The sequence below is a fragment of the Scleropages formosus genome, chromosome 21, assembly GCF_900964775.1.
Source record: "Scleropages formosus chromosome 21, fSclFor1.1, whole genome shotgun sequence".
NCBI lineage: Eukaryota > Metazoa > Chordata > Actinopteri > Osteoglossiformes > Osteoglossidae > Scleropages > Scleropages formosus.
Window position 1 is genome coordinate 19,797,042 of NC_041826.1, and position 15,473 is coordinate 19,812,514.

General features: G+C 44.3%; 1 protein-coding gene across 5 annotated transcripts in view; it reads right to left on the reverse strand.

Moving 5' to 3' along the window:
- erc1b (ELKS/RAB6-interacting/CAST family member 1b) overlaps nt 1–15,473 on the reverse strand; it is a 135,804-nt gene that overhangs the window by 82,612 nt on the left and 37,719 nt on the right. For 3 of the 5 annotated variants that reach the window (XM_018730053.2, XM_018730051.2, XM_018730055.2), the window contains 4 exons: nt 15,078–15,218; nt 14,785–14,925; nt 9,770–9,963; nt 5,001–5,012 (listed from right to left, as the gene is read on the reverse strand). In XM_018730053.2, the coding sequence (XP_018585569.1) occupies nt 5,001–5,012; nt 9,770–9,963; nt 14,785–14,925; nt 15,078–15,218 (488 nt within the window). The remainder of the gene's footprint in view (nt 1–5,000; nt 5,013–9,769; nt 9,964–14,784; nt 14,926–15,077; nt 15,219–15,473) is intronic. The other 2 variants (XM_018730054.2, XM_018730052.2) reach the window with 1 other exon arrangement.

Consider the following 15,473-nt stretch of genomic DNA (forward strand, 5'->3'; position numbering starts at 1 on the left):
TTGCAGAAACATAACTATGGGATGAGAGAGCGAAGTTGTGCCATCCCCAACAATACACACATTCCAGGGTAGGCTACCCACACTGACTAAAGCAAAATTCAGACAATACTTAAGTGCTTTGCTCCAGCTGGCACGTGGAAAACCCTTCAATGACAACCTCGTTGTCTCTACACGTGTTAGTGATTGACGACAATCTAAACGTCAGTATTTGTTGGTCAGCCCAGCGTGCTTTACTCTTGAGCAGCATTCTGTATGTAATACTCCAGAGACAAATGCCTATCACGCAGCATTTACAGCAGTCAGTTGAAGCGCCACGTTCATTTTATATTAAACTATGTATTACTGTAACCATAAGGACAGATTGCCAACAGTGCTAAACAACACAGTCCTATCTTGTCTTAGGGAATGCATTCCAAGTTTCAGCATACAAATAGCAGCACAGTTTCATTACACCGTCGCCTCCTGAATGTCTCTTACTCCATCTAAAGAGGTTTCTGGTTCTTCCAAAGCTCTATCCTCACAGTAACGTGTGCACATATCTGCAACAGGTCATAAATTCATAGGAATGTTTCCCTGTGGTGGCTTTGCGCAGGCCAGCCATCTGCTTGGCTCCCATGTCACTCCTCATGCAACCAGCCCCTTGTTTTTACTCCTCCTGCACCCCCTTATTCTTGTTTTCTTTAATATTTCAAATGATTAAATGTGCGGTCTGTAACAAGAATCTGGGCTTGGAAAGTCATAGGGCCGTACTTGTGAAGCAGACAAGGGATGAGGGGTGTATGCACTTATATACAGCTGAAGCTTATGTAACCGACTATTTTCCATAGACTGGGTTTCATGCTCACCACTGGGAAAAGGGTGGTTCGCTCCAGGTGGGGGTTGTGGAAGGAGGCATTCTTTGGGATGTACATGTGCAATTAAATTTTAAACAGGCCTTTGATGCAAGGTTTACCAATGTGCAACAGTATAATAATTAAATGAAGCAATTGAGACTTGACCTAATGGCAAATTAAATAAACAGACCTTTAAATAAGATGTAGATTTAGCTTTACAGAGCTGAAGGACGGAAAGACTCTCGCCCATCGGCTAGACTGGGTTTTCTACCTGTGTTCATATATGGAGAAATAAATTTAGAAGGAGCTCCTGGTGAAAGAATATTTTCCTCTCCTGGAAGAACAAGGCCATGCAGCTGAAGATTCTATAAAATTCTTCAGCACTGTGCATGGTGGCTACTGTCATCATCGCAAACTTTAGGAATAGATGCTCCCAGGCAAGATAAATGTTTAAAAATGCAGCAAGACAAGAAAGATGAAGCTTTGGTAAAGACCAAAGAATAAATACATCAAGCACGTGAACGTACAAAACCTGAAAGAGGCTTTGAATGAAACCATCTCCTGAACAGCGGACGAGCTGGAACACTGCATGTTCATCAGCTGATCCAGTGATCTACAGCGATCACAACTAAGGTTTGAATACAACTTTATTGTGATTCATAGTTCTGGTGTGACGACATGGTCTGAAGCAGAACACCCAGACACAGTTGGGACATTCATTTGCAGGCATCACATCATGCAGGAAGCCCAGACACCACAGGAAAAACAGAAACAAGCTGGATCAAACAGTATCTACACACCTCTCAATGTGACCATTCACCCCATGGCTGTTGGGAAAACTACCTGGAATCAAGTAGTCCGTTGCAGTGGTCGCAGTGAGTCAGCTGTCACTGGGCACACAACCCTAAACCTCTGCTGAAAAATTTTTTCACCAGTAAATGAGGTGCAGGGATGCACATACATTGATAAAGTCTACTGCCAGGCCAAATGTACTTGTAACTTGCAAACTGGGAATTTGATTTCAGTGCAGTGGTGAAAAATTCATTTTCATATCCGCTGGAACATCAGCTGTACAAGTGAAAATATGAAGGGAGGTGAAAACTATAAGCTCAGTAAATAGCTGGAAGAAAAACAGCTTAGGCTACCAGCCAGATTTGCACAGACACTGAACATTTAGCATGGGAACATAAATATTTGGTATAGGAACATAGGTTATTCTATATTTTTATTTTGGGGGGTGAGGGAGAGAAGTGGGCTGGGGGCTGTAAATGTGCTGGCAAACAGTGGTTTCTCCGTTTAATCTTTTCCAACGCGAACAGTTTCCTTTCCTCTGTCGAAGATCCCGGTCCCGGGCCACACGCTCTCAGCTGTACTGCGGCACGTGGCTTTGGCCTGGCTCACACTGCTGTGGTGTCGGATTGCTTAACTTCACACGGGAAGGGAAAACAACCCGGGGTGAACAAAGCTGTTCAGCAATCAGGACACGAGGCAGCGTGACCTTCACCAGACAGAAAGGGGAAAAAGAAAAATATGCTGCCGCCTAATTTCTTGTCAGATTCTCTCTCCTGCTCTTCCCAGGGTGAATGGCACACAAGGGAGCCGTTACAGCACTTCATCGGGCCAAAAAAAAAAAAAAAAAAAAGCCGACACACACACACAGAAGGCAGCACAGTGAATATACAGTGCACACCTCTCCCACAGTGAGGTGTTAGACACTCTAGTATCTCTGCAAACTCCCTCTGGTGGTACTCTCATAAACAGGCTGAATAAAACTGAGCGAGACCGCGTAACATGGGCTGAGAGAGGGAGACAAGGAGAAGTACAAAGAGAGAGGGCAAGAGAGCAGATGACAGGGCCATCAGATGCTTAACACCAAAAGGACAGGCTTGGGGATAAGCAAATGACTATAAAGATGACTGTGAGCCTCCACTATTCACATGCAGGAACATCATGGCCAAGGCCAAACAGTACGATCATCCACCCTCCTCAACACCTTTTCCCGGCACTAATTCAACACCTTCTGACGGTGCTAGTGAAGCAAGATCAAACACAAGCCCTCAACAACCCTCCGTGAAAGAGCAACAGCAGATGTGCATGATAAAGCATGATTCCATTTCTTTATCGGCGCATTCAAGATTCTGCTTTAACTAGCTTTGATATAGAGATGAAGGACATTTACTTTTTGCTCAAAAAGACAGTCACGTTCATTAAAATGACTCTGGGGATTTAACTGAGAGAAGATCTACAGCCCTCTGGGATATGGCTGGTTTTTGGAATCAATTATACAAGCCTGAAAATGGCAGAGAGTTCCTGAGAACAGTTGCCAACACACACACACACACACACACAAAGAAAATATTTTAAAAAGCTCCCCTTCAACCCTCAACATCATCAGGCTCTGCTGGAGTTCAGGTGCAATGCCAAAGCATCAATCCTAGAGTCTACAGTGTCCCCTCAGCTGGGGACCAGGGATGTGGTGGCCACTGACCTCAGACTACCAGAAGGGTCCTCCCCTCAACCACAACCACATTTCCCCCATCTCTGATGTGCTAATAGCTTGAGTTATATGTTAGCAATGGGCAAACTGGCTGTTGGCAGTAGGTAAAAAATAAAGTAATGGGAGAATAATTACAGAAATGGACTTTAAAATAAAGCAGGCTTTTGTACAGAGGCTAAACTCCCCCAAAAATAACGACAAATGGAGGAGTGAGCGAGAGCTCACTGTCACTACCTAGCCAACATGGCTCATAGCAACAACTTATGATGCAGACAACCACAATGGTGGCTTTTCATCTTGGAGCTGCATGAAACTCTTAAGAAAGCTTCATCTCCTCCCCCTCGCATGCCCACACTCTCCACTCAACTGAATAGGATTAACTGCCAAGTCAAGTCAGGACACCGGCACCTGAAAATCAAAATCATGACCTGTGTGATCAAAGCCCAATAACTGTGCCTGAAAAGCCACCGGGAGCTCACAGCAACACAGAATATCATGTGACGATTGTTTATTCAGTTTCCTGTTTTTCAACTGAGATTATATATCAGCAGATGGGTCAGCCAAGCAACCAGTGATCGTATGCCTGCTGTAGTGAAGTTTGCTGCTGATGCTTATTTGGTGAACGGCAAACCCGGCGGGTCAAAAAGATGATACAAAAAAAGAAATTTAAAACTGTCAGAGGTGTGTGGCTCCCTCTCAAACAAAGAGGTCCCTGAGCCAAACAGCACAGCTTTCATTACCTTCCGTTAGCAGGGACTGGTGGGTAAACTGTCAGACGAATCCCACCGAACATCCAACAAATACTGTATCTCTCAGCATCCACAGCCCAGCGATCGGAAAGGGAGCCACCAACCCCTTTCCAAAGCACCTGAGCTCAGGTGGTGGGACAGCCCCTATGGAACGGTTGCAAAGTGAACCAACAAAGCAAGGCTGGGGGCTAACTAAAGCAAGTTCATTTGAGCTGAAACGGAAAAGCAAGAAAAAAGGTCACTGTCTTAGGATATCCTATGACCACACCACACATGCCAAGGCTGACAGAGGACAGAAATCCCTGCATGCACATGTACAGAGCAAGCAAATAAAAAACAGATACCAGGTAAGGTAGCATTACTGCCACCTGCTCAGTGACACATATTAAAAACTAACCATTCTGACATCTCAGCTGTCCATCAAAATCACTTTATAAGGCATGACATTCAGAGAACAAATCCGCTTTGTCCACTCTGAAGCCAGGACTAACTGTTTAAAGAAACAGTCTTTCAAAACCTTAGATCTCTGGCATAATTTGTTTGGAGATCAAAGTAGGGTTTGTGGAGTACCACAAATGTTGTAAATGGGAATACAGACATGGGGAAGTAAGGGGGGGAGGGGGCAGATGTACATCAGCGACAAGCTCCCCCCCAAGGGTTTTGCAGGATTTGGGGTTGCACTCAGTGCGTGCCTGCATCTGAGACGCTAACAACACGGAAGGCAGTCATTAATTTATCTTCCACCCCTGAGCCAAGATTAGAGGAAGAAGCCAAAGCACCCCACGGATCATGATGGCTCCAGTGATGAGCACCTTGGGGCCTTCCACCCTTATGGATCCTACAAGACACACAGACCCGCCAATGCATGCGCAGACACACACTCCAAGAGGGGGGGGGAAAGAGAGAGACTGAATGACTAACCTTGAAGCCAGGCTGCGAGGGAGACAGCATTCCAGTGCAAGGATTAGTGGAAGGAAAGAAAACAGCACAGCAAAGAAAGCGTTAATCAGTGTGAAAGTCAGAGAGGTGATGCTTCTAAAAATACTAATGATGAGCAAAGATGCAGATAAACACACTGCCCGCAAGCTCAGAGGATACACAGACAAACACAGAAAAGGCACATACACGATAATGCTGTTCAAAATAGACACACAGTCCGATTACATTCGGGCTGCTGGCAGACAGGCACTTCCAGCCCTGTGCAGAGGTGTTAGAGTAAACAAGATTTTCATGCCACCTATAGACATTAGGGATTGCACAACTTCAGATTTCTTAAAGTCGACAGTTACGTGATGAAAGTCGAGTCGACGTAACTCTCAGATGATGACGTCATGAATCAACATAGAAGGGAATCAAAGCAACCGACAATCTATTCTCAAACTGAATGCATATGCTGACAACAGATTTACACACACACACACACACACACACACACACACACACACACACACACAGCCTATGCATAAGCTAACATAAGATGGGACATCGCAGCCGGGTTTAAAAAAAAAAAAAAAAAGCAGTTTATTTTAAAAAAGAAAAAATTATGAACTTGTTTAAAAAACATTTTTTGCTCAAAATGTAAAATATTGAAAATATGCCTATTTGTAGTTTGCAGTTTTACTTTGACAGTTATTCCATTTTGTGGTATTCTTGAACAACCTGCATGTAAACAAATTGAAACCGTACATAATCCATCAGTGGCTTCATCGAACATGCTGGTTTCGCTCTGAGTTACTGATCATAAGTTAATATGGATCACTAGGTGCCTTGCAAAAGCAGCAAGAAAGTGCCCTCCTCTTATAATGTTGTGCCGCACATAAAATCTTTGGACACTCATAGAAGAACCCTGCACAGCACCATGTTGTACTAGACTGTCTGCGATGTCTGAATATGTTGCTCTAGTTTCATATATCATTATCATTTTCCTAAGTGGCTCCAAAGTGGACATTTTTTCCCCAAAGACCGCCAATGAAGCTCACTTTTACACCCAAGTTAGGCTACTTGTTAGACGTTTACGGTTATTTAGCAGACGCTTTCTCCAAAGCGACTTCCAATGAACTCTAGTGTTATGAGCCCATACCTTATTCACCAAGGTGACTTGCACTGCTAGATACACTACTTACAATGGGTCTCTCATCCATATAGTCAAACACTCTGTCACACACTACACCTGAACCTAAACAGCATGCCTTTGGTCTATGGGAGGAAACCCACACAGACATGGCGAGAACATGCAAACTCCGCAGAGACTGAGCTGGGATCGACCCCAAGTCCTCTCACACCACCCAGGTGCTGTGAAACAGCAGCGCTACTTACTGTGCCACCGTGCCGTTAGACTGGAAATATTGCTCTTTCATCATATTTGGTATTGTGAGATTTTGATTTCCACACTTTGTATGATTAAATTAAAAGAAAATGAACAAAGTACCTTTGTGTGTGCTCAGAAACAAAAAGCCATTTTATTTGACTGCTCAACTCTGTTTTTAATTTTTAAAAACAAATGAAGGCATCGTAATTCGCATTTTGTTTTTCAATTTTGAATCAAAAAAACAAATGAATGCAACATGCATGACCAATTTGGATCGTTCCTCTGCTAGTGTTAGCGGATGCCTTTGCAGATGTGTGCATTACACTTCAACTATTGTTGTACTTCAGGACAGACTTGCATATTTTGCAAATGACAGTAGTACAGGCTTCATCTTTAGTGAAGCATTTCCACACACTTGATGAATCACTGCTGGTTTGATACAGTGACCCACCAGGCTCCTCCCCTGTTATCTTCTCGGAGGCGTCCATGTTATTACTGTCAACCACGTGATCAGCGACTAGTCAACATCAAGCTTAAAGCGCCATCGCAGAGCAGTCAAGTCGACAAATCGACTAGTCTGTGCAACCCCTTAAAGACACCCTCGTTGAGACTTCAACATGAGAAGCAGCCTCACTGCAACCACTGCGCTTAGCCATATTGAGTTTGAACTTAGTACAAATGGAGTAAAAATGGAATAGTACTGTCTAGTTTAAGCCCTTAATAACAAGGGAATACCTCATTGTTACATAACTACACCACACACTGTCCTAGTATCCGTGGTACCCAAAACAGTGTCATGGAAACAAAGCCTGGGTAACCAGACAATTGATCACTGTTCAACAGTTCCATATCCTGTAACCGTGTGCCCTGATACTAATGCTCTTTTTACTCCACAGCTTTGTGTAAATGGGCATCGCGATTTTAAACCTTGGTTCTGGAGCCTGAGATGGTAACACTTGCTGTCAGAGAAGAGCGTAGCCAGCATGGCAAAAGTCTGCTGAACCTGTATACAAGACCATGCAACATCTGCGTTTTAACGCCACTGCGGCAGGCAATTTCCAGACACATAATTTCACACCAGCTCCAAATGAACTTTGTTTTGACTCCGCAAGACCTTAATTATTATTTTATTTATTTATACAAGGGGTACTGGGAGAACTCCTGTAATTCCCTAAAATTAAATTACCACCAATTAAGTAAAGTGAAAGCACAAACACTCAGTCACATCCTACATATACACACATACTCTCACACACACAGAGTTATGTATGGAGACACACTAACACACAACCCTGAAGGCTCCCGACAGTCTGCCTCCCACAGAATGCCAAGCAGCTCTGAGACTGTGGGGTACCATGGGGAATGAACCAGGATGAAAGAAGCTGCAACCAGCAGAGAGCAGACAATTTTTCACTCCACTGGGGTGACCCTGGAGGCCCTACCCCAGCTCCTACAGGACAGCAGGACACACATCATCACCACAGGAGGGGATGAATCCCAGGGTCCTCAAAGGGCTACTGTGAAAGAGGCTGGAATGAGCCTTGCACATATCCAGCAAGCATTACCCACAAAGCTATAGGGTATAATGCACTGAAAATATTAGGTATAAACACACTAATTCAACATTAATGTCAAGGAAAAAAAAAAAAAAATCTATGTAGTTGCAGAGAAAGTTCTAGAGGCCATCGTGTTTCCATGGGTGAACAAACTGCTCTGTCTCCTAACTTAACTACTGGAGAACAGGGTCTCATCAGCATCAGATCTACATGGTGTCAAACAATTACAGCTTGACTCACCTACTATTTCAGCGAGTTAAATACAATAACTCCCACCACATATTCATACGTTAATACTGACAGCACATTCACATTTATGTTCACAAATGTTTTCACAAAATGTTTTCAGCTCAAAATTTAAAGCTGCAAAAGAGCAAAAAGCATTCTTGTATTTTTATTTTAAAACTGTCTTATGACTATAAAAAGTTATTGAAGAAAATGTTGCATGTATCTTTTACAGGGCAGTATTATCTTTTCTTGAACAGTAACAAGTATACATACATTGCTGCTACCATCCTATCCCCCAACCCGTTCGAGTTATGAGAATTCAACTTTACGAGAAATTGCATTTAAATACTCCTACTTTTGCTTACAAGGAATTGCTGCAGATTTACAAGGGACAAATTTGGATTTCCTGAAAGTTAGGCGTACAAGACAGTTAGATATATTCATTTAGCAGACACATTTCGCCAAAGACATGAAGCAATTACCATGTGGTAGAGTGCTGACACTCTGGCGACTTACAATGCCAGTTACACTACATCCCCTATAATCATTCATCAGTTTATACAGAGTAAAAACACACACAAATTCCAATTCGACTGAAACTTTTGTCTTAGGACTTTGTGAGGAAATCCATGCCAACTTGGGGAGAACATATAAGCTCCACCCAATCACACAGTTTGGCTTGCGCTGAATCAATCTCTCAAGCGCCATTAACCCTTGTTCCCTAGTTTCACCGCTTATCAGTCATCATGCCCCTCCCTGGGCTGTCCACACACCATCAACTTTACTCTGTACTACATCCTTTCTTGCATTAAAAGTTGAATAGATTGCACTGTGTATCACATAGATGTTCAATTTGAGCGTTTGTTAAGTATACAGTACGTCATTTTATCTCTTTTTAACCCTTTAAAAAAAGGCTGAAAGTAAGCAGGTAGAAAAAGCACATTATAAAGCCCTTAGAGAAGGGAAAGTGCTTTATTCTACTGGGTTATGACTGCTAATGTTTACTACTGAAGCAATTGTGTCATTGCATTTTAATGAGCTTTGGTGATTATAGCACAAACAGGTGTGAAATTTATGACTCCAGAAGGCATTTGAAAAAATAAATAAAACTTACCATCAAAACCAATGATTATTACATCCTCGATGTATGATAATTCACCTTGTGACTGGGGAGACTATTCTGTCTAATCCACTCTGCTATGATAGTCATACACCATCACTAATATTTTTCACAGTAGAAAATTTTAATTGTTTTCCATTCTGTCCATTACATCCCTGTCACGTGTTGTTTTGCCATAAGATGTTCTTTTTCGGTTCACTTGTGCATCATAGACTGGGGACCCCCTGCCCCGCTAAAATTTTTTTTTGGATGTTGGAGATTCTGCATCCACGGATGACATTGTTTGATCATACAGGAATCAGAAGCATATCAAATACACAGAGAAACCCACAGAGCCAATACAGAAAAAACTGAAAGCAGACATGCAAGACTAAATGAATGCATATAATAAGGGAATTCTGGGACAAACAGTGAGGCAATATAAAAATGCACTGCAGAACGAAACAGGCATATACCACAAGACAGACACCATTCCCACCTCTCCAGCTCACTGATCTTCTTGTCCTTGTCATTTTTCTCGTTCTCCATCTCACGGAGGATCTCCAGCAGGCGGTCTACCTCAGCCTGTGACTTTGCTGCATCCTCGCGGTGCCGGGTGACCTCGCACTCCAGCGTACCGATGCGGTCCAACAGCTCCGTGTTGGCCTGCGCTTCCACTGCTGCATTCTGTGCCTGGAAAGGGGGGGGGGGGGTCACAAGGCATGCTGTTACTATGGACACACTGACCCTATATGTTGCTACCCCCTCCACTTCTGTAGAAAAATGAGCAAAACAGCCAGAATATACACCAATCAGCCTAAACATTAAAACCACCTGCCTAATATTGTGTAGGTGCCCCTCACGCTGCCAAAACAGCTCTGATCCGTCAAGGCATGGACTCCACAAGACCTCTGAAGGTGTCTTGTGGTATCTGGGACCAAGACGTTAGCAGCAGATCCTGTAAGCTGCAAGGTGGGGCCTACATTAATCAGACTTATTTTTCCAGCACATCTCACAGATGCTCGATCGGATTGAGATGTAGCGAATGTGGAGGCCAAGTCAGCACCCCGAACTCTGTCATGTTCCTCAAACCATTCCTGAACAATTTCTGCAGTGTGGCAGGGCCACTGCCATCAAGGAATATCGCTGCCATGAAGGGGTGTACGTGGTCTGCAACAATCTTTAGGTAGGTGGTACGTGTCGAAGTAACATCCACATGAATGCCAGGACCCAAGGTTTCCCAGCAGAACATTGGCCAGAGCATCACACTGCCTCCGCTGGCTTGCCTTCTTCCCATAGTGCATCCTACTGCCATCTCTTCCCCAGGTAAACAACATACATGCATCCAGCTGTCCACATGACCTAAAGGAAAACGTGATTCATCAGAGCAGGCCACCATTTTCCATTGCTCCATGGTCCATTTCTGACACTCACGTGCCCATTGTAGGCGCTTTTGGTGGTGGACAGCGGTCCGCATGGGCACTCTGTTCTGTGGCTACGCAGCCCCATACACAGCAGGCTATGATGCAGTATGTATTGTGACACCTTTATATCATGGCCAGCATTAATATTTTCAGCAATTTCTGCTATAGTAGATCTTCTGTGGGATTGGACCAGACGGACTAGCCTCCACTTGCCACACGCATCAATGAGCCATGGGCGCCCATAACCGTGTCGCTGGTTCACCTGTTGTCCTTCCTTGTACCACTTTTGGTAGGTACTAACCATTGCATACTGGGAAAGGTCCAAAGGACCTGTCATTTTGGAGATGCTCTGACCCAGTCATCTAGCCATCACGATTGTGCCCTTGTTAAAGTTGCTCAGATCCTTATGCTTGCCCATTTTCCCATCTTCCAAGACATCAAATTCAAGAACTGACTTGACTTGCTGCCCAATATATCCCACCTCTTGACAGGTGCCATTGTAATGAGTGTTACTCACTTCACCTGTCAGTGGTTTTAATGTTGTGGCTCAGCGTAAATAGGTCAAACCATTAATTTAGAGGTTATGCTACACTGGTGATGAATGCTTGATTGCTCATTAAGGAGTCACAAAACTACCTCAAGAACTGTTCACTTCCTACTGTCCTAGCGTCTTTAAAGACTGAACCACACACGCTGTACCTCCTGCACAGCTCATATCTGAACCTGCAATTCACAGAGTTAGAGAGGTCTCATCTAAAACCAGTTGTGACTGCGCGCACAAAATTTGGGCGTTTCCTACTTCACCGTGTCCAAGTGCAGGTTCAGAGAACTTGAAAGCCTCAAGTCCTGAAAACAGGAAGAAAGGAAAAATGGCTGCTAGTGAAGAGCAGGAAGAGCACCCCCCTCCGCACACAAACCACCACTTCAGACACACATACAACTTGCAGGCCTGCTCCCAAAAGAAACAGTTATAAATCCTGCTGCACTGTTTCAGGGCTGAGAAAAGGACACACAGCACCTCCAAATGACAGCTAGAGCACCAGCAGCCAAGATGACTGCCAGGCCTCGGGGGGGGCTTGTGACACCACCCTGTAACAGTGCCACACTGCCTAGAACAGGTGCTGGACCAGTGACAGTCCTACATGACCCCAGTGACCTCACCTGGGACAGAGCTATTCCAGAATGGGGCCTGAAAAATTCTACATCTCTTCAACTCACCTGTAATTTACATTGGAGACTGACTATTGATGGATACATCTTTAGAGAAAAATCAGTGTATGCAGGTGGCAGAACCCGAGTTGAAATACAGTACATTTATGCGCAGCAGAATGACAACATTAATCCTGAAATCCTTCATTACAAATATGTACCTAGACATAAGGTTGGCAGTTGAAGCCACTTTGTTATGTGAAAAGATGACCAAAAAAAGTAAATAATGCAACGTAATGACATGGTACTGAAGCCGGTGATGGAGACTCCCCCCACCAGGTGCTGGAAATGGGGCCAGACATTCACATTACACCACACTTCCCCACGAGTCTCCAGACACCAGGCCTCTTCATTCGTGCCTTTTTAATAAGTAATTATAATTTAGTAGCCACATTATTTAAGTCGACATCTCAGGCTCTTTAATTTGCGCTTTAAAGTCTGGGGTTGGAACTGTACTGCTTTCCGCTGTCGCTGCCAAGACCTGTCGTCTTTAAGAGCAGCACAGCTGCCAGCGGTGTACGCCGTTGTCTGTAGGCAAGTGAGGGCGGAACAAGAAAGAGAAAGGAGGAGAGTGAAAGGAAAATGGAGAGAGAGCAAGGACTGAGGGCAGGTTCTGTCTGCAGAGGAAAAATGCACATCTGCCGGTCATTCATCTGTCAACAGGGCTGGTAAACGAGTGTTTCCTGGCTCTAGGGCCTGTGATTGATGCACCAGCAGCCCATCCACAGGACTGACCAGAGCCAACAGAACCAGGTTCCCTTCTCACCGTGAGGCTCAGTGCGCTACTGGTCCAAACAAAGCAGTTCAGCAGTGGCTCAGTACTGTGCAGCAAGCCTCCAGGCTCCTGCTCTACATGAAGTACAAACTACATATGGTGCTGTGCTAGCAATGACATTTCTTCCAGATCAGAAGCCAAGCAGCCTATTTATGGATACACTTTTTTTTTTTTTTTTAGAGCCACTCTGGTCTTTGGCCACAGTAGATCGTGCCACGTGTCATGTTTTATTCTTCCCAGTTTCCACTGAAACGAACAAAATGATAACATGGAAAGCATAAGCTTGCAAGACAAGCCCGACTATTGACCTGTGCTTCACTTCAGGCCCTTCTCCTCCTCCTCTATGCCCTCCACACCATCACTCCTGCCATCATGTGTGGCAGAGGGGCCAGTACGCCACAGGGACCACAAGTCTTCCAGCTGCAACTCTTTTCCATATTCTTACATTTTGAGATTGTGAAACCCTAGCCCATGCACCTGTGACAACTCAGAACTAAAGAGTGTAAAAATCTGGAGCAAATCAGATGTTCTAGAGGCAAGCTATAATGAGAAAGGGTACATATCTGGCATTTGGGAGGGAAAAGAAGTGCTAAGCATCATCAGTATGTCTCAGATTGAATGCAGAGCCCATCATCTCCTGGATCAAGATTGCATTGGAAAGATTCTTGTAGACATTAAAATTTTACAGGACAAAATAAGGCAGAAAAATGTACAGGAAGTCCAAAAAAGCAACTACGTGTGAATCGGTACTCAAAAACTAATGTGAACGATAAATTGCTACTTCCAAAAGTAATGCATTGTGCCTTTGACAACTACTGCATGAACATTTGTTCTTGTGTTATGAAGGTCTTTCTCTGAAGCATTAAAGTGGTGAGCATGTGTGTATGTGAGAACCACACCAGACTAGCAGTCAGACATACAGTAATGTACAATGACATTTCTCCAGCATTCTGTACAGTTCTGCCCTTCAGTGCACGGAGTTTGCTGCAGGCAAACACCTACTCTTCTTGGCCGAAGAGAAGCAGGCCCAGAAAGTCTGCTGCACTTGTCACCAAGTTATCGGGTGTACACATTCGGCTGCCTGCCCAGCGTTTTCATTACCCTCGGAATGAGAGTGTATAAAGAATCCGGAGGGGAGGAAATAGGAGCATGCATGCTGAACACTGAACAAAGAACAGAGGCAGCAAAAATGAAATCCATTAATCATTGTGCATGTGTGTCTCTCACTGTGTGTGTTTGTCTGCCACACATCACCAGCATCAGGGCAAGTGGCCAATCATTAATGAGCTTCCCCAGCTAACCCACCTGACTGTCACAGGTCTCCAGTGATTAAACCAAAACACACAGTAAAAGACAGGTGAAGCTCACAACCATTATTGTTGCAAGGGAACAGAACTCAAAGCAGTGCATAAGAGGCTGACAAAGTAAAACTTGCTGGGACTACTGGCCTAGATTTGCCTTCGATGGCAGTTACAGTGCCTGCAAGGACAGATGCAAATGACACAGCAAAAGCAGACAGACAAGCACCAGGGAACAACTGAATGGGGGATGCCATTGAGGGCATGCTTGCATGTGTGCGTGCACACACAAAGTGATTCCTACCCTATACAAATACAGTTGGATGCACTTACAAAAGAGGAAGGATGGCCTGATATGAGCTCAGTGTGCTTCAGGATGAAACAGGATCAGGGTGGAGCAAGGAATGGAGAGAGACAGAGAAAAGTGAGAGAGGGAGAAAGAAAGCATGACAGCAACAGACAGAAAGAGATGTAAATACAGTACAAAATTGGGGCAGGTGTGAAGGTGAAACAAGAAAAAAACAATGAAGAAAGTAAAACTGTTTCAAAGAAAGGCAGAGTATTTAAAAAGGGTAACGAGATGATGCTACAGCTTTGGCAACGAGAAACAGGAGACAGACACATTCAACATAGAAAAAGAGTGGCTCTTCAGAGAGAAAAGTTGCATCACAATCATAGACGGTGTCACTGGTTTCTCAGAGTTCCAAAAAAGTCTAACCATTCTAGTATGTTCAGTCGTGAACTAAAACGAACAAGGAAGAGAGGCGACAGATGTCAGGGTGAAGGCAGCAGAGGGAGGAATGCTAACCTTCTTGAGCTGAGACTCCAGCTTGGCACACTCCTCCTTCTTCTGCTCCAGGGCAATCTCTAAACTCTTCAGTTTGGAATCCTTCTTTAGCCCTGAAGAGGCCAACGATGATGCATGCTCCTTGAGGTCCAACAGAGATGCCTGACAGAGGGGCAGAGGCATACCAGTGCTAACAATCACTCCATTTTCCTATATCAAGTGCACCAAGTATGATGTTGAACATTAAAATAAGATGAATGGACAATTTGGACCTCAAACCTGTTAAAGCGAACAGTCACCAGGCTGGCGCTCACCTCACGGTCAGACAAGTCTCCCTGGAGTATGCTGACTTTCTCCTTCAGCTCCTTCAGTTCCTTCTTGTTGTTCTCCAGCTCTTCGGCCTTCTCCCGCTCATCTCGGTCTCGCTGCTCCTTCAGCCGTTCAATGATGCGTTCCTAAGTGTCAAGAATGGGGTCTGTCACTGCTACGTTGTGTTCATTGGTTGCATGCATGCTATTTGCTGCACATTATCTCCAGTGCTTTCCATTTCCAGCTTCTCTCAGCCGTGACCTGGACAGGCCAGTTCGCTGCACATTTCGACAGAAAAACAGATGATGTCTAATTCTGCAAACTTCAAAGACAGTAAAGGGAAAAACCACAGGACCACATAGAAGCTTTAATAACACACCAAAATTACCATTGAAGTCAGA